Here is a 24,151-nt window from a genome sequence, read left to right as displayed (position 1 = left end):
GACATAAAACTTGCCATATTAACTATTTTTAAGTGTACAGTTCAGTGGCATTAACTACATTTACGGTGTTGTATAACCATTATCATCACCATCTATTTCCAGATTTTTTTATGTTCCCAAACAGAAGCCATGTCCCCTTAAAGCCTTAACCCCCCCTACCTCCCCTCCCCTTGGCCTCTGACACCCACACATCTGCCTGCCTCTGTGAGCTCACTGCCTTGGGGCCTCAGTAAGTGGGGTTGTGCAGGGCTGTCCTTTGTGTCCTACTTGCTTCATCTAGGATTCCCGGGTTAAGTTCGTTTTGTAGCTCATGCCCAAGTCTCATTCCTCTCTATGGCTGAGTGACAGCCCTCTGTGTGTGGACGACCTGTTATTTACGTGTTCGTCTGTCAGTAGACATTTGGGTTATTTCTGTCTTTTTACCATTCTGAATAATGCTGCCGTGAACACTGGGTGCCTGCATCTGTTGGAGTCCCGGTTTTCATTTCTTTTAGGTGTATGTCTAGGAGTGAAATTGCTGGTGCACATGGTAATTCTGTACTAAAATTTTTGAGGATTTACTGCTTTTTATACAGGAAGGTTAGAGACAGCTCTGGAGTTGGGTTATATGTGAATGAAAAAAGGTACTGTCATTGATAAATCAGCAAGACGGAGTTTTTTTTTGCTGTTGTTGCTAGGATCTAAGAACCCACTGTGCTTGTAAAGGTAGTTGCAGAGAGCCTGCATGGTTTCTGTGGCTGTACGTGTGCAGATGACGTTTTAGAGGAATTCCCTTAGGCGGGTTAATTTCATGGGGCTGCAGGCACATGTGGCTCCCCCGTGAAAATCTGCAGGCAGCGCTGGGGCTCCCTGGCTTGTGTGTTTGCAGGGCTCTAAACAGTCATTAACTGTCTCTGTTTCTTCTTGTTGTCATTTAAGATGGTGGTGGACATTCTTGGGTGAGCTTAGAATCTTTGGGCCCCCAAAATGGAAGTTTTATGTTCTTGCCTGTAAGGCACGAGGTGAGAGCTTATCTCCAGGGCCTGAGGCTTTGGGCCCCAAGCCTAGAACAGCTTCTGACGCTCTGCTTCCTGCAGGGTGCGGACTTGCTGGAAAGCAGGGGTCCCCTGTTTTTGGTCTTTGTAAGCATATTGGTATACAGAAACACAAGAGCCCAGGCTTGCCGGGGAAGGCTGTGCGTGTGTGCGTTGGTTTCAGGTCACAACAGCACACGTGTTGGATTGGTGGTGTGGGGCAGGGACTCACAGGCCATCCTTGATGATTTATAACGATTTGTATCAGCGGCTTCCTATTTACCTTAAAAGAATCAAGACCAGCTCTACATCCCTGTTGTGGGTTGGTGGTATTCAGTCGCTAAGCTGCGTCTGACTCTTTGAGACCCCATGAAGCACACCAGGCTTCCCTGTCCTTCACTATCTCCTGGAGCTTGCTCAGACTCATGTCCATTGAGTCAGTGATGCCATCCAACCATCTCATCCTCTGTCATTCCCTTCTCCTCCTGCCCTCAATCTTTCCCACCGTCAGGGTCTTTTCCAATGAGTTGGCTCTTTGCATCAGATGGCTAAAGTATTGGAGTATGTGAGTTGGTATCAGTGGTTTTATATAAATCTAACTTGCTGGAAAGCCGGTTGTTTGCCATACTGAATAGTGTTTTGTTTTTTTTAATAAGGAGGATTTTAAAAATTATTTTTATTTTATTTTTATTTTTGGCAACACTGGGTCTCCATTGCTGCCTGTGAACTTTTCTCTAGTTGTGGCAGGCAGGGGCTACTCTCTCATTGCAACACACGGACTTCTCATTGCAGTGGCTTCTCTTATTGCGGAGCACGGGCTCCAGGGCTCATGGGCTTCAGTAGTTGCAGTGTGTGGGCTCTAGAAAGCAGGCTTAGTAGTTGTGGTGATGGGTTTAGTTGCCCCGCAGCACATGGGCTCTTCCTGGACCAGGGATCAAACCTGCGTCTTCTTAATGGGCAGGTGGAGTCTTAACCCCTTGATCCTCAGGGAAGTCCTTGTTATTTAAAACAACTTTCTTGTAAAAACTGTTTGGCTGTACCAGGTCTTAGTTCCAGCATGTGGGATCTAGTTCCCTGACCAGAGATTGAACCCCGGCCTCCTGCCTCGGGAGCAGAGCCTTAACCACTGGACCACCAGGGAAGTCCCATGAATGCTGTCGTTTTAACACAGCTACTGCATCACTGCCTGGGATGTGTCTGGTGGGATCCAGGCATCATGATGCCTTGGAATACACCATACTCCATCTAAAATGCAGGGACTTTATCCTTCGTCTCCTTGAGCTTGTATTTCCATTTACTTCTCCCAGAGGAGTTTTTCCTAATGTAACATGTTTCTGTGCTTGAGAATCTTCTATTGATCTCTCTGTCAAGCGTCTTCAGCACGAGGATGTCTGTGAACGCAGACAGCAGCTCTTCACATTTTGTTCTACCAAAAGATACTAATTGCTTAAGAAGTTTTCTAGATTGAGTTTTTACAGAATTAGTTATTAGTATAGTCTTGATCAAAACAACTGAAAATAATATCTTATTGAAATGCAACTATCAACCAGATGGATTTTTAGTTCAGGCTGTCTTTCTGTGGTATGAATCCGCCTGCCAGTACAGGAGATGCGGATTTGATCACTGGATTGGATAGATCTCTTGGAGAAGGAAATGGCAACCCACTCTTGTATTCTTGCCTGGGAAATCCATGGACAGAGGAGCCTGGCAGGCTACAGTCCATGAGTTTGCGAGAGTTGGACACGACTTAGAGACTAAACAGTCTTTCGGTGAATAGTGCTTATATCTAAAACAAGGCAACTTTTTATTTAAAGCTTGTAAGTTTTTGGCTTAAGCGCTGAGAAGCCTTGTTGTGCGTGCTTGTCACTGGGAACGGCTCGTTCTCATTGGATGGCTCTATTGGGACTGCCCCTGTGTTGGTCAGAGTTGCGTTGAAACCTCCCGTCTTGTGGAGGGAGCTCACTCAGTCCAGTCAGCTTAGCTCCATGCCACCGTTTCCAGGCCCTTTCTTGACCCCCTCTCCCCACACCTTATGCTTTTGAGAGGCACCCTCTGGACAGTGGGGAATGGCCTTTGTGAAGGGTGAGGGGCCCTGTGGCTGTTTAGGCGGCGGCTTAGGAAACTGAGGCCCTGGATGTTTGGTCTCCACAGGTACCCCAGGCACGTGCCCTCACCCAGGCTTGATGACCCCTGGTGCACAGCAGACGCACGCGCACCCTCACACGCTCGCTGAGGCATCCCCACCTCAGCTTTAATTGCTGTTGCCTCCGTTCTTTTTCTTTTTCATTGAGTTTATTTATTGTGGCAAAATATAACACAGCATTTATGCTTATCTTCTTTTTACGTAACCTTGAATTTTCCCTATGAGTTTATTGGAGAATTAGCAACATATACATCATTTTAGGAAGTGGAAAACCAGCCGAATGTGTCAGAAGATGCACTGTAATGTAGTGAAGACCGAGCACGTGGAGACTGGCTTCCCCGCAACGCGTTCTTCCGGGTGGAAATAAATTACTTGTATAAATAGCCTCTTGCTGTCTGTGATTCAGTCATAACAAACAGCATTTTTACATATAGCACTGTAATGCTAGTACCGGAAATGTCTTTTCCTGGCATTTTTTCCCCCCAGTAATTGTTCTTTACTTGGAAATACATAGTAGACATAATAGAAAAACAATTAAAAATAAGAAAAGTATTTTTAAAGAGAGTTCCTCTAAGATGCTAACACTTAAAAGTTGCCTTTCGGTCCTGTGCGTTTCATTTGACAATTTGCATCAGGTCCTAAAGTGTGAGTCATTCAAATGTTTTACAGCCAGAAGCAGAAGCACCTTTTAACGTTTATGCTTAATATTTACAAAACTGGATTGAATTGCAGTTTTATCTTTTTTTTTTTCCCCCTATTTTGTGAAGAAGACAACTGAGTTGTCAAAATGACCAGACGAGAAAAGTGAGGGCCAGGTGGGGGTTTGCTGCTGTCTTGCCTACATTGCAAGTCGTCTTGTGGCTGCAGCTCTGGCCGCCCGGGAGCGGCTCTAAGACACCCGAGTTCTCTTCCGGAGTGTGAACACTCTGGCTGTGTCACTGGGCTTTGCCTTCTTGGATCCCTGCTGGCCCTTCCCCACCTCCCTGGGGCTCGTCCTCTTTTGCCCTTTGGGTCTGAGGTCGCACTGAGCCTCCTGGCTCTCTGGGGCCCTGGGGGTGGGTGCATCTGGCCGGCAGGTGGGCTCCTGGGCCGCGGGCTCGACATTTCCCGGGCTGTAGGCTGCCAGTTGGCAGAGGGCCACGGCTGCCGTCTGCTTCTGCTCATCGCTGTCAGCTGCACGTATATCCTGGGCCTTCCCAGTGGGGCTGGGCACCGGGGCCTCCACAGAGCTGGGGTCAGGCCCGTCCCCAGAACTTGCAGGTTCCCTCTGCTGAGTTGGAGAGGGGGTGGGGGCAGTGGCGGGCTCGGCTCCTCGAGGCGGGCTGCACACAGAGGGCCTTGAGGTCAGGGCGTTGCAGGGGTCCTTCACTGAGAGGTTGAGGGGCGCGTCCTGCGGCTCCACGAATCCTCCATGGGCAGGGCTGCACGTGGCAGCCGGCTCAGCCTCTGGTTTCGTGGACAGGTTCAGCGGGGCTGCCCTGGAGCCGTCCTCCGGGCTGGAGGGGGCGGCCTCCAGGCTCCCCAGCTGAGTTGGAGCATCTGTGCTCAAGGCCTCGAGGCTGGAAGAGACACAGAGGGCGTCACAGGGACCTTGCTAAGGGACCCTGCCCACAGGGAGTTTGGGCAACTGCCATCCCCTCTGACTGAGCCCAACCAGAGACATTACTTCAGAGGTTTGGAAAATGGACTCGCTTACCTTTTCGGAGATGCCGCTCTGTTTTCTGGGGCCTGGGAATGTGGGTGCTCCGTGTTCTTCTTGATGGGCTTGAAGGCTGCGAGGCCCTGTTCAGGTGGTGGGATCCTTCCTGGGGCACTGGACGCGGGCGCATCTGAGAGGCCGCACAGGCCAGCGCATGGCTGGCTTGTCTGTGTGAAGTTGGTGGGACTCGGCCTTCCCGGGGAGCCTGTGGCCGCGCTGCCCGCGCGTGGGCTCATTTTGGTCCCTTCCGTGTCCCTTTGCCCATCTTTGGAAGGTTCTTTAGCCTCGGGAGTCGGACTCTGCTTCTCCAACTCTGTGTGTTTTTTGTGGGAGTTGGAGGAGTTTAACTTGGAGGGACTCAAGGCCTGGTAACCCAGGGCAGCTTCTTCCAGTAGATGTGAGCTTTGGTCCCGTGAAATGCCAGCCACTGGTGGGAGTCTGAGGCCGTAGGAGGAGAATGCAGACTCGGGTCTGTAAAATCCGTAAGGGATTGGCAGGCTGGAGTGATACTGCTGGAAGAATCTGTAATGGTCGTATGTGGATGGAGCCGGGTTCAGGTGCTTAGGGATGGGCCCTGGGTGAGGCAGGAAGTGTCTTTGGTCTTGGGCCCCGTAGACAGACAGCAGGGGGCTGTCACACTCGGGCGAGTTCCCTGCGAGTAGATAGGGTGAGTAGATGGTGGCCAGTCCATGCTCCGTGTAAAAATGAGGCGGGTACTCCGTGATGCTGGGGTGCACATACGGGGAAGTGGCGCCAAAGCCCTTTGTGGATGGGATTTTATGTGGGAACTCAGGTGTGAGGAAAGGTGAGCCAGCTCTCCAGGGGTAGCCGGGGGCGTGGAAGGCAGACTTGGTGTGGAAGGAGGAGGCTTTGGCAGGGGTGTGGGTCAGGGCCAGCGCTTCAGGAGTTTCCGTGAGTTCCTGCCCTTTGAGTCTGTGCTCCCCCACTGGAACGAATGCTGAAGGCCGGACAGCTCCTTCCAGAACAGGCTGGGTGCCCACGGCAGCTTCTGGGGCTGGGCTTGGGGGTGCTGCTTCCTTGTGGGGAGTGGGCTTCTGTCCGAGGCACCTGTGGGGCCCGCGTGCGTGCAGGTCCAGGTTTTCCTTGATGTCGTCCTTGGCGAGGCTGTGTTGGAGCTTGGCATCCAGGTGTGAGAGCCCGCTTGGGACTGGCTTGGAAGAGGTGGGCTTCACCACAGGGTCAGGCTGATTGGTTTGCTTAGGGTCCGAAGAGTTTGGTTTGGAGCACTTGGGAACGCGATCTTGTTCGGACACTAAAGTGATGGAGTTTTTACAAAGACCGTATTTCATGTGGTTGAAAAGATGTGACTTTTCATTGCAAGTAAAGGGACACTGGAAACACTTGTACTTGAACGGCTTTCCTGGGGGCCTGGGGATGTAATGTGGCTTTTTTGGTTTTCGCTCTTTGAGAAGGCTCATTTTCCTTCTGTGATTTGGCGTCTGAGCCCTGCTGGCTCCTGTGTAGTTCAGCCTTGTTTTTAAGGAAGCAGGTCACCGTTTCTCCTTTGCTTTCCTTTCTGAGCGCTTCTACTTGAAGCCGGCTTCACGGGCTGTGGGTGTGACCAGGGAAGTCTTGCTCATTTGGGGACCAGGAGCTGAAATGGAGGAGCAGAGCTTTAGTGTCAGGATGTTGGCTAACAGGCTAATGAAGAACCAGCCTGAGCTCCCTGGCTCATGGAGGAGGAGAAGCAAAGGCCCCCCCCAGGTGATGTAACTGCTGAAGGAGGGGCAGGTATGAGACGGGCATCAGCTGCCCCTCTACGATGCCCCAGGTGCCACCCCCACAGTGCTTTCTGTTACCGTAGGGGAAGTGTGGTTGCAGGAGGGTTTAGTGGCGTTTCACAGAATACCTGTAACTCTTTGGGTTTTGGGAACCTTTAACCTGTGATCTGAGGCCTCATGTGTCAGGAAGGTTGTGCACCCAGCTGACCGAGTGACTATTGAGATCCCGCCCCCGTCTGTGTGCCTGGGGTTTCTGGACGAGTCCTGTTACCTGGACCAAGTGCTGAGCTCCAATGCGACCTGAGAAAGCCTGGGCTCACGCGTGCCTGTGACATTCACACTTGTGCTCACTGAGAGCAAGGCGAGTGTGATTGTAACATTCAGTCTATCTGTCCTATTTAATCACAGTGTTCTGTTCTACGAGGGAATATTTAAAAGTGAAGAACAAGTAAAAATGCGACATCCCCTCCCAGGCAACCCCCCGCCCGCTTCTAAATTCACAAATGAAAAGTCAGCTTTCTGAGTAGTGTTTGTGTTGGCCAGCATACAAACATAAGTGCTGTGTTTATGTTGATTTGAATGATATTAAGATGTGATGAGCCTGTGAGTAAGCAGTTGTCCTCATGTGGTTTCGCCTTCCACTGCCCACCTCGGGTAGTAGCCCATCCCTGCCTGTTCTGGCCTTACCAGAAGGCAGAAAAGCTTAGCAGCCCTCCTGGCAAGAGGAAACCAGAGTGAGTGGTGCCTAATTTTAGAAATGATTGGATTCTGGGAGGAACGCAGCCCAGCCTTTAACCTGTAGAAGGGGCCTCTAGATTTCTTCCCCAGGGTCCTCCTGTCCCTGCCCACCCCCCAAGCTTAATCTCCCGAATTTCCTTCAGAGGCTGCTCTGCACACCCCTGGGCTCTCACTCTGCTTCATAAACTGAAGCTGAGAACAAAAGACGTGAGGTCTGGGAGGATCTCGGCAGGGCCGGGTGCGGCTGCGTGTCCAGGACCAGCCCATGGGGTGACTGTGTCTTAGAGAAAGCCTGTGGGTGGGGAGAGCTGGGGGCGGTGGTGGTGAGGAATCAAGGCCGGCACTTTAATTTGCATAAAAGAGTGTCGAAAGGACTTAGCTTCTCAATATTTTTAAACACTTTAAAAAATAAACTTATAAAGGAAATAACTTGCAACTGCAGTTTTAAGGAATGAGTAAATATGGTTAGTTCTGAGCCTTGTGAAATTGCTTGTATAAAGCATCACCTTCTAGACGTCGGGTTGGTTAAAACACTGAGCTGGAAAGCAGCCCTTTAAAAATAGAGAAATATGCATGGGAAATCTAAGAGACTTGTTTTCACAGAATAAAGCGTAGCTACCCTCTGTGCCGTCTCACACATTGAAGATGAGGTAATGGGTAGTTTGCGAGAGGAGGGCTTAAGCGGGGAGGGAGTGGGATTTTAATTTCACTTGGATATCTTCTTTAAAAAAAAAACTCTGATCTTACTCTTAGCAGACTGGTTCCTCTGCTCATTATTTTCATATTTCTTAAAAACACAAAGAACCACTCTTCCCCCCAACAAGCTGCCTCTGTTAACCTGTTTTATTGTCCCATCCCCTTGAAAACGTGTTTCTGAGAAGTGGTTTGGGTGGCCTGCTGCCTTCTGTCATGGGGACGGTTTCTGGAGAGCAGGTTTGTTCGGGTGCATAGTTTGGACGAGAAACTAGATTTTTGGCTGCCCCCTAATTGGAGAGGTGGGTTCCTCAGGCCGTCTTTGGGGTGTTCATTGGTAGGGTACCAGGTGGGCAGCGGCCAGCCCGGCGGCAGCTGGTGCCTGACTCTCGCCCGTGTTCCTCCTCTCCCCCTGGGAACAATTGCGGGAACTACACGCAGTATGAAAGCCCAGCTTGGTTAAACATGTGGTCACAGCTTTGCGTCTTCCTAATTTCCCCTTTTATTAAGGGAAAATGCGAAATAGTTTACGAGTTCAGTCCATACCTTGTGGGGCAGGTGTGCCCTGGGCTATAAAAGCATTATTTCCTGCCTCCCGTCAGGAAGCTATTCCAGCCAGCTTGGGGCCAGCCTGATAAGTCAGGGCAACCTGTGCTGGCACGTCCCATTATGCTCCCTGATTCTGAAGGCGTGAGAACCTCTGCAAGTCAGGTTCCCATGATTGTATAGGATATGTTATGGCAGAGATCTGAAAACTGATGATTTCATCACTAGCTGGAAGCACGGTGATCAAAATGATGACAGTTGCAAAACGTTTCATCAAGTGTGAGCCCGAGAGTCCTGGTGGTACCAGGAGTGAACACAGACACACACCTGCTGCACCAGCCCGGACCCGCGAGCCCAAACCAGCTGAAAACCCCTCGGGTTTAAGATGACGATGGTGTTAGCTTTAAAAGCACTATTGTTTGATGTTGCTCATACTTTGAGGCCAAAATATAAAATAAGCTCACTTTGGTTAAGTTTTCTCAAAGGTTTATAGGAGATCAGTTGTATGTAAGTTTTCACAGCATTACTCAAAATAATAGTTTGGGAATTAATTGCTCCTATGTTAACATGTACTTTTTTCAGTCAGATGATCTTGTGCCCGCAGTTTTGGTCTGAACCTTTTGTTCTTTGGTCGGCTATCTTACAAGGACAGTGAACAGGTTTTCAGGGGATGGTTTCCTTGGTGCCAATGTTCTGGGAGATGAGAGTATTCCAGGGCGCAACTGTTGGAAGGCGAGCCTGGATGGAGTCACAGGGGCAGCAGTTTTAGTAACTTTGAGTAAACTGACCTCTCCAGGGTTGCACAATTCACTAATTAAAACAAGGGAGTGCAGCTGCTTCAGACGCTGATGGAGACGAGCTAGTTCACTGGGTTATAAAAATGCAATCATGTCAGAGAAATAAACGGGGTAAGATTGAGGCTTCTGTAAGCTTCCAAAGGGGACAGCCTCTAGGAAGATGATGTCAGTCCGTGGGTTCTCTCTTGCCCAGGTGAAGTTTACAGGGTGAGAAGCTAAAGCTGAGTGCCCAGGACTTCGTCATCTGGCCATCCGCAGAAACAGGGTTTACCCATCTCTGGTCAGTTTATATCTGCCAGACCTGGTGCAGGCTGGCAGCGGGGTGGGGATGGGGGAAAGAAAGGGTGTTGTTGCCAAAACAATATAATCCAGAATTTAAGTTTGTAAATAGGAAGTTTAGATTAGCAATCAGAGGTGAAGTTTTTTCTGAAGGGGATAAGATGGGTGTTTCACTGTCCTTGTCCTGGGAAAGCTGGTACAATCTAGGGGCTGGGGGGGCCATACAGGGAGAGGTTAACAAACCAGGGTCCGCGGTTTGGCTTTCCTGGGAGAACTGCAACGTTAGCATGTTAGTTGAAAATGCAGATGTTAGCCTAGTCCTAGAAGGTTATTTGTGGGACAGCGTCTTTCACCCTTCTTACAGCTCTCACTGGGTCAGCAGGAGGCGTGGGGAGCCCTGCATGTTAGGTCAGGGTGCTGTCCTCGAATGTGGGAGGGGGTCCCCGCCTGCCTTCCTGCCTGCGAGCAGCTGTTGGCGCGAGGCCTGCCCTCAGTTGTGCCCTCAGCGGAGTCGGGTCCCACCCTGAGGGGTGTGGATGGGAGCAGGGCCACAGGGACACCGTGGCCCCTGGCCCGAGCCCACTCTGTTTCAAAACACCCTCCCGTGACCCCTCACGTGCCGCCACCCCTGCCCACGTCCCACCTGGAGACCGGGGAGCCGGCTGCGGCGTCCCCTCCCACAGGCCTGGGCAGCTGGATGGTGCTGCCCACATAGTGCGCTGAGCCACCTGTGGTTTCGTGTCCACGGGGCTTTGTCTGCCTGTTTCGGAAGCACTGAGGTGCCATTGCACGTCTCTCAATAGCCTCCTAAGTGTGGACAAGTGTCTCCATAGTTGCCGGTCGTTAGGGTGATAGTGAGTGGCCAGTATGTTTAACAATTTTCTAGAGAGTCTGAACTCTGAAAAATAGGCAAGAGAAAGATGTTTTTGAACTTTGATAGGACACAATAGAGGTAATTACAGCTTAACTTTATGGGGCATTGCTGTGACGTGCCGGGTAGCTATGCGTGTCATGCGTACTAACCTCTGCACTGGAAGAATCTTCCACCCTCCCCGGTGGTGTCCAGCTGCCTGGCAGGGAGCCTCGCCAGGTAGCGCGTTCTGAAGGGCATGCTATAATTACGATATTGTGATGTGGCATTATTGCATAACTCAAGGACACGCCATTGTCGCCTACCCACTGGGGTGTCGCAAGAACGAGATTTGTGAGTTTTACTCCCAATTGAGCTTTTCCAGTGATTAACCACCACTCCCTCCCAGACTTTCAGTTCTTTAAAATGAAGGATAAACATGAGGGCAACCATGACCTAGGGTAAAAGATAGTTTTCTGGAATATAGTTTGGAGAAATGGATCCAGGAAGACAACCAGGGGCTCTTTCTGGTTTCAGCCAGAGACCCTGGGTTACAGACAGTGTTCAGCAGTGAACACACAGCTTTAACATTTGGGACACCTCCCTAGAGCCAGAGCCCCAAACTGCCCGCCTCCTCCTTAAAGCACCAGGTTAAAGCATTGGAAGGATTTGGCTGATACAAAATAAAAATCAGGATAACAGGTAGACAGGTTTTCATTACTTTAAGTCTGATGTTGGCCAGTCTGACCAATAATTTGATCAGTAATTGTTTTCATGCAAATTTATGAGAAACTTTTTTAAGAGTAAGAAAATTCCCTTTTTGTATGTACAGAGATCCTTTTTAGTTAAGATGTTTTTTGTTTTCTTGGTAAGCTTATGTCAAAACAGCACTTATTTTAAACTCCAAAAGGTTTGAATTTTTTTTCCTCTTTAATTTTTAATTTAAAATTTTTGGAGAGAGAATACATTCACAAAGTTTGGAATTCAAAAAGCGTGAACGACAGCACAGTAAAAAAAAAAAAATCTCACTCCCACCTCTGCTCCCCAGGTCTCTTCCCCAGGGACTACCAGTGTTAATCATTTTTTTAATCTAAAAGGTTGTAAAATTAAATTACAAATTAAGATCTGCAACTATCTATATATATATATGTGGTCCTTTTATGTTGAAACTTGTTAATTTTTTAAGGTGAAGAACAGATAAGCATAACATCAAATTGAGTTTGGGTTTAAAGTTGTTGAATTTTATGGTAGAATTGAGAACTTCACATCCAAATAAACTCGTTTATACTCTTAGAATAAAGTGTAAGCCTTATTAAAAGTTTTGTAATAATGGTCTCCTTTCCAGCAGTGCACCTGCTGGGTCCTGAGTAATCCGCAGAGAAAAGACCAGGGCAGAGAGACTCCGGGCAGGTGATTCACTGAGCAGATAGTTTTAAGGTATATCTGAGAGGAGTTTTGAAAGAAAACTTGCGTTTGAGAAGAAATAGTAGGTACAAATAGTAGGTACTTACCAGAGGTGGGGAGGTAGAAGCTGTGGCTGCCGGGCCGGAGCAGGACCTGTTCTCACGCTCGCTCTCGCTGAAACTGGAGCCGGCTGTTCCAGTGGGAGGGATTTAATGTAGGAGTCGAGCCCTCGGGGCGTAGAGATGCACCTGATATTCCTCCCGCCCGCAGCTACGATTCATGTGTTTGCACCCACCAAGCCGGCCAGCCAGCGCCACCTCCATGCCTCACGGCAGCTCCCTGCCCGGGTTTCCTGAGTGCCAGGGTAGTGCCGCCTGGCTCTTTGTGAACTCGGGGGTTGCACACATTCGAGGTGAGGGTAGAGGCCTCCCAGGGGAGCTGTAGTGTGTGCAGGCGGCGGCAGCCAATGCTGACATTTAGCCTGAAATGCATCTCTTCTAACGGATGCCGACAGCCCCAGTGTCCTCCCCGTGAGGGTTTGACGGAACCTTTGTCACCCTCCACCCCGGGGACTGGGAGACCTGCCCGGGTCCTCCTGGAGAGCCGGAGGGGGGCCGCCTGGGCTGCCGTGGGGACCTGCCGGTGCACGCCCAGGACCAGCCCTGAGCAAGGCTGTCCTGCTGCCTGGCTGTGTGCTGCTGTTGGGAACGGCCTCCATGCCTTTCCTTGCTCCCCCTTGTTTTCTCTCCAGATGATTAAGACACTTAGTTTGTGATCCGGGGCACCCCCACTCCCCTCCAGCTGCTTGCTGTTGAGTCACTGGCTGCCTCCATGCTCTCCTGGAGGCCGCACGTGGTGCAGGTGTGGGGACGTGGAAACGGGTGTGCGCGGCGTGGCTGCCAGGGTGGGCCTACCAGCCCAGATGCTGTTTTAGTGTTTTCTTTTTAGGCTTAAGATTTTACTTGGCTTTACCTTCACGTTTAATTGAAAAAAAGGTCTTTTAGTTACTTTCATCCAAATCAGACGTCCACATAATTTAGAGCTTACAAAAAATAGTCCTGTCTTACCACGAAAACACAGTGGTTCCTGCTGCTCCCCTCACCTCCTGCTGATGACAAACCACCCAGAGGAGGTGGCTTAAAACACTTCCATTTTTATGATCTCAAGATTTTTCGGGGCAAGAGTCTAGCTTGCTCCAGGCCGGCCTTGTGTGCTATGGCATTAGTGGGCACTCGGCTGCCTCATGTCCTGGGGGAGCAGCTGGTCCCTCCTCCTCCCTTTGTTTTCATCCAGAGGCCTCTCCAGGAGGGTGGTCAGTCTTATTCCATGTGGGACTCAGAGCACAAAGCACCATAGGACCCCACTTGGCTCTCTGGGTTTGAAGGAGGGGAGGGGCCCCAACCTCTCAGTGGGAGAGTGTCACTGGCTGCTCCCCTCCCATCCCTCCTGCCAGGGCCCCCACTTGGACCTTTTTCTTAGCTGATGATTTTGGAAATTTACCTCCTTGATTACAAGTAACATTATTCTGTTGCTTGTTTTGTTGCCTCCACCCCCCTCACTGCTCCCGGTTTTGGGTGTTGTCTGTTGCCTTTATAGGAAATGAGAGTGTAGCCCTTTAACTCCTCTCCCTCCACGCCTGCCTTCCCTGTCATCTGAGATTCCCTCTGCCTCTTTCCTGAATTGGAAGCCAGGCTTCCTGGATCTCATATTGTCTTCTCTCTTGGGTTGATCCTTCGTTTGAGTATAAATGAAGCACAGCCCTTTAGTAGGCTCCTTAGAAAGAATGCAAGACAGGCGAATCTTTGGGACCCTGAATGATTGGAAGTGTCTTTTTTCTGCCCTTATATCTAGTTGATAGTTTGGCTAGGTATAGAACCTTAGGCCAAAAAGTATTTACTGTCAGTGTTTTGAAAGTGTTTTCTGTTGATCTGGCCTTCAGTGCTGTTTCTGAAAAGTTTGATGTGATTCTGACCCCTGACTCTCTTCCTGCAACATTTTAGTACAAAAAAGTTCACACACATAGATGAGTCGCATAATTCACATAAGTGAGCGCTCAGACTCCCAGCACTGGTTCTGCGGCGGACGTTTTCTCTGCCCTGCCACTCAGGGTCTGCCACACCCCCTCCTCTTTTCTACATGTTGGTCTGTCTCAAGCATTTGTTGCATTTCAAAGACAGACGTGTTCAGCAGGCATGTTGTTAACTATTAATACTTCTTTTGAAGGTAGAAGTCACATGTGATGAGGGCACAGGTCCCAGGAGTACCCTTCCGTGAGTCCTGGGCATGCCTCCTGTTGGGAGGTCGAGCACTATGGTCACTACTCGGAAGCAGCTGCTGGCTGGATTCTCTTGCATTATAGATTAGTTTTACCTGTGGTAAAATTTTGTGTAAATGGTGATTCCTGATTCTTCACATGCCATTGTTTCTTTCCTGTAGGCTCTTTTCTCTGTTCTCACCTTCCTCAGCTTTCTCTTCTGGCCCTTCTACCCTGCTATTGAGATGTTTGGTCTCCATGAGTTCGTGTGTGTTCTCTGGGTGTTCCTTTCTTAGTATCGTATTCTTAGGTAGTAGTTGCAATAGGCTTCTCTTATTTCTCTGAGAGTTTTAATGATGGCTTTTGACAGGTGGTGCTGTTCCTTCTGCAGTCTCCGTGTCTTCCACAAAGGTTTCTTTTTTCGTTGTGATCCCTCCTTCACCTGCTTATCTTCGCCAGAGTTTACTCTCTCGGTGGGGCAGGGGGTGGTTAGGCACTTATTGAGTGTTTATTCGATGTAAGGCCCTGTGCTGAGGTAACATTCTATCTCTATTAATCCATTTAATCACTGCAGTAACTCTTTGAAATGGGAACTTCAGGAGCCTTATTTGCAGAGTCAAGCAGCACAGAGAGGGTAAGTAACTTGGCCAAGGTCACCCAGCTTCAAGGACAACAGAGCAGAGTCCTCTCGGCAGTGAAAAGGTTGCGCTGGGGGAGGGATGCCATGTCTGTGAGTTGAATCAGGGACTTGCACTCTGTGGCTGCTTCTGAGTCTTGGCTCCATTCTTTCATCCTCCTGTGACTTAGAGTAGTTATCTGACCTGGGCCTCAGCTTTCCTATGTGTAGAAGTTATCCTGGAGGCCTCTACTGGATCTTTTGGAACCTGGTGGGTTAATTACAGTATCCCACCAAATTGCCTTTGTACAGTGGGAATGGTATGTGTCACAGAACAAAACATCTTTGATGAAGGAAGCAGATCACTTATACTTTCGACGTTACCAGATAGTTTTACTTTCAGTTGTTAGCGCTCCTTTGGGATATGGCATCCGGAGGAAAGGAAAAGGAAATGGAAACGCTACAGAAAACCCTAAGCATAATTTCAGTCTCTCGAATTTTGGTTGTCATTAAGGACAGTAAGCCCTAACCAGCTGCCGAGATGACAGTCGTTAAGTTCTTCGAGATTAACATGCTCTTTTTTACTGACTGGCTGTGCAGGCTTCTGTCGTTGGCACGTGCAGCTTTCTTTAATTGTGGCAGGTGGGGTGCGGTGTTGTTGCGGAGCACAGGCTCTAGACACACGGGCTTCAGCAGTTGCAGCTTGTGGGCCTCGGAGCGCAGGCCCAAGGTCTTTCCTGGTAGCTTATGTTCATGCACATGTGCTCACTAGGCCTTTGTTCATTGGTTGGAGAATGAGTCCAGGGGATCAGGACAGACACATTCCCAGACTCCTGGGGGAGGCCCAGGACCAAGGCTCCTGGTGCTGCCCTGCCCCCATGCTGACCACCTTCCCCAACCCCCAGTTTCAAGCCTTTGCCTGTGTGATCCACCTCGCTTGAGCTGAGTGCAGTGTGTACAGGGGCTGGACTTGCGCCCTCCGGGTCTTCAGGGTCCTCCCTGTCAACATGTGAGAGCTGGGCCTGCGAGACCAAGTGTAGGGAGCATGGGGCACATGCCGGCCGAGATGGGGGCTTTGTCAGGTGAGGTACTTGGTGTCTCATTAAAAAAAAAAAGAATCCTGAGGGTATCAACTGATCTCTTGCTTATCAAATAGTTGGAAAATGGAAATGAAAGTAGAGTTTATTTGGCTGTCCAGTGAGGCAGGCCAGGGGATGTGGGAGTGTCCGGGGAAAGTTTTCTTGTTGGCCCTTTACCTTCCTTTGATGAGTAAGTGGACGGCTTCATTTGTAACTTGAGGTCTGAGATGTGTAATGCATTACTTGAATTTTAATTTGCTTATGATCCCAGTAGGGCTGGTGTCGGAACGTCTGTGCACTGGAGCTGCTCTGCTTTGGAAGGGAGCGTACTGGCCACTTCCCAGCCTGGCCACCCTGTGTCTTGTGCTCCCGGACGGTGGCTGTAGGGCTTCGGGTTTCGGTGTCTGTGGCCTGTGGGCAGCTTTTGTGCCGGCAGCTCCCGAGACTCCTCCCTGATGACGCCTTCCCCCAGGGAGGTGTGGAGCCCAGCCGAGCTGAGCTGGACCCAAGGCTCCTCCTCACCTGGCCAGCCCGCGTTGGGGCCTGGGCTGGGAGGAGGGGTTCTGCTTTGGGCAGGGTCTCTGAGCCCAGCGAGCCCAGCATGATCTGGGCTGTGGATTCTGTGTCTCAAGTGAAACTTGAAACCATGAGCTCCGGCTTGTTTTGTCTTTGGCTGGGAGACTGATTTAGGTTTGTGAACTTGGGCCAAGATTCGAGGGTTCCCACAGCTTTCCTCTCCTCTTCCCCTCTGCCTGCCCAACAGTGTCTGCCGATGTTTCAGGGTCCTCGCTGGTCTCTCATCAGGCTCGTTATGGTTTTCTGGGGGCAAGTGACGTGGTGCTTACCTCCTTTTATTGAATTTGTACGTATGTATGTGTTTGTTTATTCATTAAACAAATTTTTTTTCAGCTGTGCCACGTGGCTTGTCGGATTTTAGTTCCCTAAGCAGAGACCGAACACATGCCCCCTGCAGTGGAAGCACAGAGTCCTAACCACTGACCCGCCAGGAAATTCCCTGAATTTGTGTCTTAAAAAGGCTTTTTACCTGATGTCTCTGGATATGTTCACAACCACATGTAGAAGTTGCTCATTTAAAGTAAACAAGGCCATGGAAAAGAATTAGCACCCCGATTTGTTTTTGCCTCGTGCTACAATATAACGTCAGTGAAAACATAGCAATAAAGGAGCTGTGTACAGACTAGAGACAGTGGGGAACAGGCCCCTGTAGTCGCTCCCTTGTTCTGGTCGAGCCGGGCTGCCAGCCCTCGTGTGTGTGGTGTTGCATTGCTCCGCTGGCCTGGCTAACTTCCTGTGCTTGGCCTCCAAGGCCACTGTAGAGCTCTGCCCGTGGCATGAATCTTTTCTCCTTTTGTTTCCAGACGTTGTTTCAGTTCTTTTTAAAATCTCCCTCGGGTCCTTCACTGTGGTTTTCATTCCTCTTCTTATATGTTTAGTACCCTAGGCCTCCATTTCCAATGTTATCTTTTTTTTTTAAAGATTTATGTATGTATTTTTGGCTGCGCCGTGCCTGTGTTGCTGCACGAAGGTTTTCTCTGGTTGCTTCTCGAGTAGTGGGGGCTACTCTTCGTTGTGACGATGGGCTCTAAGATAGCACTGGCTCAGTAGTTGGGGCGCACGGGCTTAGTTGCCCTGCGGCATGTGGAATCTTCCCACAGGGATTGTCTGCTGCATTGGCACGAAGATTCTTAACCAACTAGACCACCAGGGGAAGCCCCGCCAGTGTTATCTTTTAGGTTCTGTTTTTATCTGGAGCGCTCGGGTTTCTGTCCGTTGTGGCATCTGAAGACTCTCCCTCCCATGTGTGCTTTTCTTGTGTGATTTTACCATGACTGCTTTTCACTCCACCTGTTTCGAGGCAGCTGGTTATGATGTTTGCCCAGAACCTGGGGGACAGCTGGAGCCGGCTCCCTGTGTGTCCCTCAGCACGGCTCGTCCCCTCAAGGTGGTTCATGTGGCCCGGGCGGGCTTTGACTCCTCGTGGAACCTCCCCTCTTGCAGGTTCCTGGAGGGCGCGAGGCACTGGTGGCAGCTGTGCTTGTCCTTGTTTCCACCAGGAGTTCGGGCTGGGTGGCCTGGAGCTGTGCAGGGTCTCAGCAGGCCCAAGGCCGCGTGTCCCAAGTCGGCCTGGGTGTCAAACCCCAGCCCTTGGCTGTAGAGCAAGTGGTGCTCCCAGGCATGCTTGCTAGAAATAACCAAAACAGCAATTTGAGAATCTTTATTGAGTACCTCCTGGGCACCAGACATTGTTCTGTGAGTCTTCTTGGTCACCCTGGGGACCAAAGCTTTCAGGTGAGAAGAGGAGGGCTGGTTCAGAACCAAGGGAACGATTGCCCCCTCTTCCTCCAGCCCTGTGTTGGAAGGTTCCTGTCCGCAGGCCACCACCACACTGCCACAGTGCCTGAGCTGGGTCCCTCTGCCGAGATCCCCTCCCCTTCTGGTTCTGCGGGAAGGGTATACATGAGGCGGAAGTCAGGCGGTGGCCGTGCACTCCTGGGCCACATCCTGTGGCAATACTTTCATGCATGGTGTGTGTGGACGCTGGTGTGCTGACACTGTGATGCAGCTGCTCCCCTCGCCCTGTCCTGTCACGGCTCCTCCCCCTCCTCCAGGACTCCTCCCCTCATCCAGACCCAGAGGCAGTTCCGTGGTGAGGTGTGCCAGCTCTTCAGCAACGTGACTGCATCCTCCATGTTGGTGGCTGGGAGGCCAGGGGGTGGATGTGAGCATTGCAGCACATGCCCAGAGGTCCCCCTTGTCCTTCTGTCCCCTCGCCATGCCCAAATCCCGCCAACACCAGTAGCAGAGACAGAGGGAACAGATGTGGGTAGTCCGGCCACTTGGCGTCATCCGTGACTGACACAAGTTGCTATTATACTTGAGGACATGAAAAGCAGACATCGTAGGGCTCCAGGGATAAATGGACGAATCTGGTGTCATCCTGAGAACTCAGAACACCTCTCTCCATTGCTGACAGTTCATTTATGAAAGAGAATAGTGGGATGAACTGGAATAGCAGGGAGCCTTGTGTAAGACTTAGGCAGCAGGAGACAGGCCTGATTCTGTGGGTTCATGTAGGGCTGTGCCGCTGTGGCTGAGCGGATGCTTGCTTAGACACAGGAGCATTTACAAATGCTGCACATTTACTAGTAAGGCTGTAAAACAAGTCTCAAGAAATTTCAAAGAACCACTGGTGTACAGTCTACATTCTTTGACCAATGAAACAATGAAATTGAAAGTTGGATACAGAAAGATAAAGGCATGACATGAGTATTTAGTTTGAAAATATATAGATTTCTAAATAACACAGGAGTTAAAGAAGAAATCCCAAAAGAAATTTTGCAATAAAATTGTAAAGATAGAAATGAACAGTAACACAATTGTATATCAGAACTCTCCAGATGCAGCTAGCAGCGTACTTACAGGGCAGTCTAAAACTTTAAGGAGGAATTGTGAAACCATGGCCCGCGGGCCCAAGCTGGCCTTGGCCTGTTTTTGTATGGCCTTGGAGCCAAGAGTGGTTACTCCTTTTCTTTCCAACAGTGTTTTCTTTCTTTCTTTCTTTCTTTTTTTTTTTTTTAAAGAAAAGGGAAGCAGTCAGTGGTCTGCAGAACCTCACTGTTTGGGCCCTGGCCCTTTGTAGAAACTGCTGCTGACCCCTACCTTGCTGCTGCTGCTAAGTCGCTTCAGTCGTGTCCGACTCTCTGCGACCCCATAGATGGCAGCCCACTAGGCTCCTCTGTCCCTGGGATTCTCCAGGCAAGAATACTGGAGTGGGTTGCCATTTCCTTCTCCAGTGCATGAAAGTGAAAAGTGAAAGTGAAGTTGCTCAGTCATGCCCGACTCTTAGCGACCCCATGGACTGCAGCCTACCAGGCTCCTCCATCCATGGGATTTTCCAGGCAAGAGTACTGGAGTGGGGTGGCATTGCCTTCTCCAGACCCCTGCCTTATCCCCTTTCTAATGTTGTGAGGAGGAGAAGAAAGGCTCAAACTGCCAAGGAAAGAGCGAGGGTAGTAGCAGGGGAGACAGTGAAGGGGAACACAGGAAATGAGTGAGGGAGAAGACACAGGTTTGCAAGAATCATTGGCCAAAAATGCCTCCCAAAGAGAGACTTCCGGCTCATCAACAGAGCAGGAGGGGAAGCGTATAAACCATAGTAGACACCCGGATGGGGGCTATAAGACAGGTCTTGCAGAGAATAAAAGCCACATGTTCAGACTGTCTTTTGCTGGTAACTTTGATAGTTCAGACAAAAATAGACATTCTTAGAAAAATATAAGTTATCAAAACTGACCCCAATAGAAGTAGAAAGGTAACTTATCTGTGCTTGAAGTATCCTTATTGATTACTTGAGATAGTATCTGCTTATCTATGAGATTTTAAAAATAGGTTCATTGGGATATAATTTAATTCTGTACAGTTCACCCATTTAAAGTTTACAAATCAGTGGCTTTTAGTTTATTCACAGAGTTATGCACCACAGTCAGTTCTAGAACATTTCATTACCCCCAAAAGGAACCCCATCCTCCTCAGCGATGCACAACCACTAATCTCCCTCTTATTGCTGTGGATTTTCCTAATCTGGTTGTTTCTGATAAATAGAATAATACAATATGTGGTCCTTTGTGACAGGCTTCTCTCACTTGGCATGATTCAAGGTTCATCCACGTTGTAGCGTGTGTATTTCGTTTCATTTTTTTGCTGAGGATTACTGCCTAGTATGGTGTATTAGTTTGCTCAGGCTGCTATAACAAAGTACCCAAGCTGAGTGGCTTGAACAACAGTTCTGGAGGTTGGGTGTCCTGAGATCAGGGTGCTGGCAGGGCTGTTTCTCTCAAGGCCTTTCTCCTTGGCTTACAGATGGCCACCTGCTTGCTGGGTCTTCACGTGGTTGCCCTTTGATCAGTGTCTGTGTCCTGGATGGACAATAGCCCTGCTGGATTCTGGCCCATCCATAGGGTCTCATTTTACCTCAATTACCTCTTTAAAGGCCCTGTCTCCAAATGCAGTCCCATTATGAGTTACTGGGGGGATACAATTCAGTTCCTAGCAGGACAGACCACATTTTGTCTATCCATGTGTCAACGGATGGAGATTTGGCTGCTCTTTTATGTTCCCGCCAGCAGGGCATGGGTTCCAGTTTCCCTATATCCTCACCAGCCCCTGTCATTTTACATTTAAAAAAAAAAAAAAAAGTAACCAACCTAGTGGGTCTCTCATTATGGCTTTGATTTGCATTTCTCTGATGACTAATAACGTTGTCATCTATTCAAGTCCTTTGCCCAGTTTTAAATTGGGTTGTCTTTTTGTTTTTGAGCTATACAAGCTCTTTGTATTTTCTGGATTCTAGACTCTTCGATCAGGTAGACAATTTGCAAATATTTTCTCCAGTTCTGTGGTTGTCTATTTTCTTGATCTTATACTGTGTCATTTTTGATGTAGAAATTTCACCCCCCCCCCCTTCTTTTTGGCTGTGCTGTGTGGCTTACAGGATGTTAGTTCCCCAGGGCTTAAACCTCCACCCTCATCAGTCCTAACCACACAGAGTCCCAACCACGGGACTGCCAGGGAATTCCCTCATCTTTGCTTTGATTTTCTCATTTGAGTTCTTTTTCTCTTTATGTATGCAATTTTGGGGGATGGGAGTGTGTATATACATGTATATGTATGGTTTTTTAAAGAGTATTTTTTTTTTTTTGTTTTAAGTTTGAAGGAAGTATTAAGCATGCCTGAGTGGTATGTATTTAGAATTTATACTTGACACAAGTATGGAGCCATGCAAATTACAAAACATCTTGTATCATATTACTGTATGTTATTTTTAAGAGTTGAAATTCATAGCTTGGTTCAAAACCAAGATTGTGACATTTGTGATCATAAAGTGATTTAGTTGTGTGTCAGTTATATACAGTGTGCTCAGAAAGTCACGTCTGTCCACATAGTTTATTATTTTAGACACTTTGATAATATTTATACTATTTTAATGGAAAATCTTGTTCTGAATCTTTTAATGAGAAATTTCACTACCAGGAAAAACCCTTTGTCCACTAATTTATTTCTACCTCTCCTTAATTTTGTCACCTGCTTCTGCTAGCAGCAAGCCTGTTTGGTGTTTGAAGTCCAATGCAGGTTGGCTGATTCGATTGGGGAGCTAGTTGTTACCCAGGAAGACAGCTCGTGGGTTCATTTCACTTGAGTTTCAGGTTTGCTTATGGAAGTAGCCTGTTAGCAAGTGACGTGTCTGGAAGGGCACCATGGCCCCAGGATGAGGACACAGTGAGGTTGGTTTAATGTGCTTGGGGTGAGGTTACTGTGCCTTTCCGTGTTGCCCTGTGCTCGCTGCCCCTGTGGGCGAGGCTGCCCGGCACACAACAGTTGTTGCTCCCATAGGAGCCTCTTTGGGGCTGGACGGCTCCATGTGCTTCCCTGCCTGGCTCCCACTGTGAAAGCCACGGGGCTGCCGCTCTATTCTTCGTGCCTGTGTCGGCCTGTCCCTGGCCCCAGACTGGTCCCAGGCTTTGGGAAGGGAGCCCGCAGGAGTGCCCTGGGAAGCAGCCCAGTGGTCACACCAGGGGAAGATGCTCAGGCCTGATTTCTCACCCGGCAGGCCTGGTGCTGCTGCACGGTTCTCCGCTTGCTCTGTGCTTGGGTGCTGTGAGAGTCGAAGCGTAGCTCTGGGGTGGGTCCAGATCTTCAGGGGGTACGGTGGGCAGTAGAGTGCTAGGGGCCCAAGAAGTGAGGGCGGAGCTCTGCTTTGGCTGTGTCATGAGGAGGGGCCCGTGGTGGGGATACCCGCCGTTATCTGGGCAAAGGGAGGATGGGGCCAAGTTCTGCCCCTCCCTGGTGGGACAGCCCCTTGCTGGGTGGCACCACCATGCCTGAGGGTCTGCCTTCACCCTTGGAGGTCAACATGGGAGGTCACTGGGGCAGGCCAGGCGGTGTGGCTGTGTGAGACGCTTGGCCTGTGGTTGAAAGTCTGCCGTCCACACTCCCCTGTCCCAGCTCTCCAAGCCGGTGACCCAGGTGGTTAGATGAGAGAAGAAAACTCTTCAGAGAACTCACCCTCAGCCAGGTGCAGGCATGTCATCAATCAAACACGAGTGACCCATCGTCTGACATTTATCCTCCTTCCTTCTGGCCGTCTGACCCTGGGCCAGGCCTCCAGTTCAGTGACCCTCAGCTCGGTGAAGGCGGATCTCTGGCAGCATGGTCCTCCAATCCTGCCAGTCCTGAAATTTGTGCCCTGGACACTCTTGGGGCCAGTGGCAGTCTGGGCACTGTGGCCAGGAATCCAGGGCTGTGAGTCAGTGGCAGAACTGGTCCCTGACTTCCTGGTGAAGCCTTTAATTCTCCTGAACGCTTGTTTTTGCTGCTTTCAAGTTGTTGTGCTTGGGCCACTCTGCCAGCAGCCGTGGGCGTCTCCTGCGCCAGTGGCAGCGCCGCGCCCCCCTCCTCTGCCCTGCCCTCTCTCGTGCGTGGCCTTTGGCAAAGGGACTGGGTGGGCAGGCACTGGGCTCCTGTGCTGTGTCCTAGGCGGGGGCAGAGAGATGGAAAGAGCCTGTGTTGTCTTTCCCCAAGGAGGGTTATTCAGAGATCACGAGAGTTTAATTTGACAAGAGCCATAACTTAGGTGACCTGAAAAGAAAGTTCTGTAGACTGAGGCCGGGCAGGCCCTTTGGGGAGCCAGCACTCCCTGTGACAACTGAGAACCAGGAGATGCTCTGGCTCTGCTGCTACTGCCAAAGCAGGGGAACACTTTTGTCTGCCAAGGATGGGACCTCCCCCTGGGGGTTCACATCTCACCTTAGTTCTGGGGTGTTGGGAGAGTGTGTTGCTTGTCCCCAAGTCCTGGCCCCAGGCATGCACAGTGGGCACCTGGACCAGGTGTGGGCGGCACCGGTGAAATGGTTTTGTGCCTGTGTTTTCCCGGTGACAGTGTCCCCTGGGTACCGTTTGGCGTCCTCTAGTTCGAATTTAATAAACCGCAGCCAGGCGAGGAGAGAGCCCCTGTTCAGTGGCCTTGCTCCAGGCACTGTGGTGCTGCTTGTCATCGCTGCTGACAGAGTGACAGCTGCTCACGCACAGCCCTGACTCAGCGGGAAGTGTGTGCTGGCCGCAGGCTCTCTGCAGGGCGAGTGGCCCGTGTTGGGGCCAGCGGGGAGGAGGTGTGAGGGCTGCCTGCGCCCTCCTCCTGTCATGCGCTTCCCCCTCGCAGATCGGGGATGGGGGGCTGCCGGGGACTTAGAGGAGGTGTAGGGTGTTTTGATCTTAGAGAAA

General features: G+C 50.0%; 2 protein-coding genes across 6 annotated transcripts in view; one reads left to right on the top strand and one right to left on the bottom strand.

Moving 5' to 3' along the window:
* Positions 1-24,151, top strand: part of TBCD (tubulin folding cofactor D) — a 148,660-nt gene that overhangs the window by 49,663 nt on the left and 74,846 nt on the right. The window lies entirely within an intron of this gene.
* Positions 1,684-12,460, bottom strand: ZNF750 (zinc finger protein 750). The gene is made up of 3 exons (XM_061392427.1): positions 12,012-12,460; positions 4,853-6,470; positions 1,684-4,715 (listed from the first exon to the last, which is right to left on the bottom strand). The coding sequence occupies exons 2-3, from the start codon at positions 6,292-6,294 to the stop codon at positions 4,046-4,048; spliced, it is 2,112 nt and encodes a 703-aa protein (XP_061248411.1). The 5' UTR covers positions 6,295-6,470; positions 12,012-12,460; the 3' UTR covers positions 1,684-4,045.

This window comes from Bos javanicus, chromosome 19 (assembly GCF_032452875.1).
Source record: "Bos javanicus breed banteng chromosome 19, ARS-OSU_banteng_1.0, whole genome shotgun sequence".
Taxonomy (NCBI): domain Eukaryota; kingdom Metazoa; phylum Chordata; class Mammalia; order Artiodactyla; family Bovidae; genus Bos; species Bos javanicus.
Note: the sequence above shows the minus strand (reverse complement) of the source record. Positions and strands in the feature narration are given on the sequence as shown.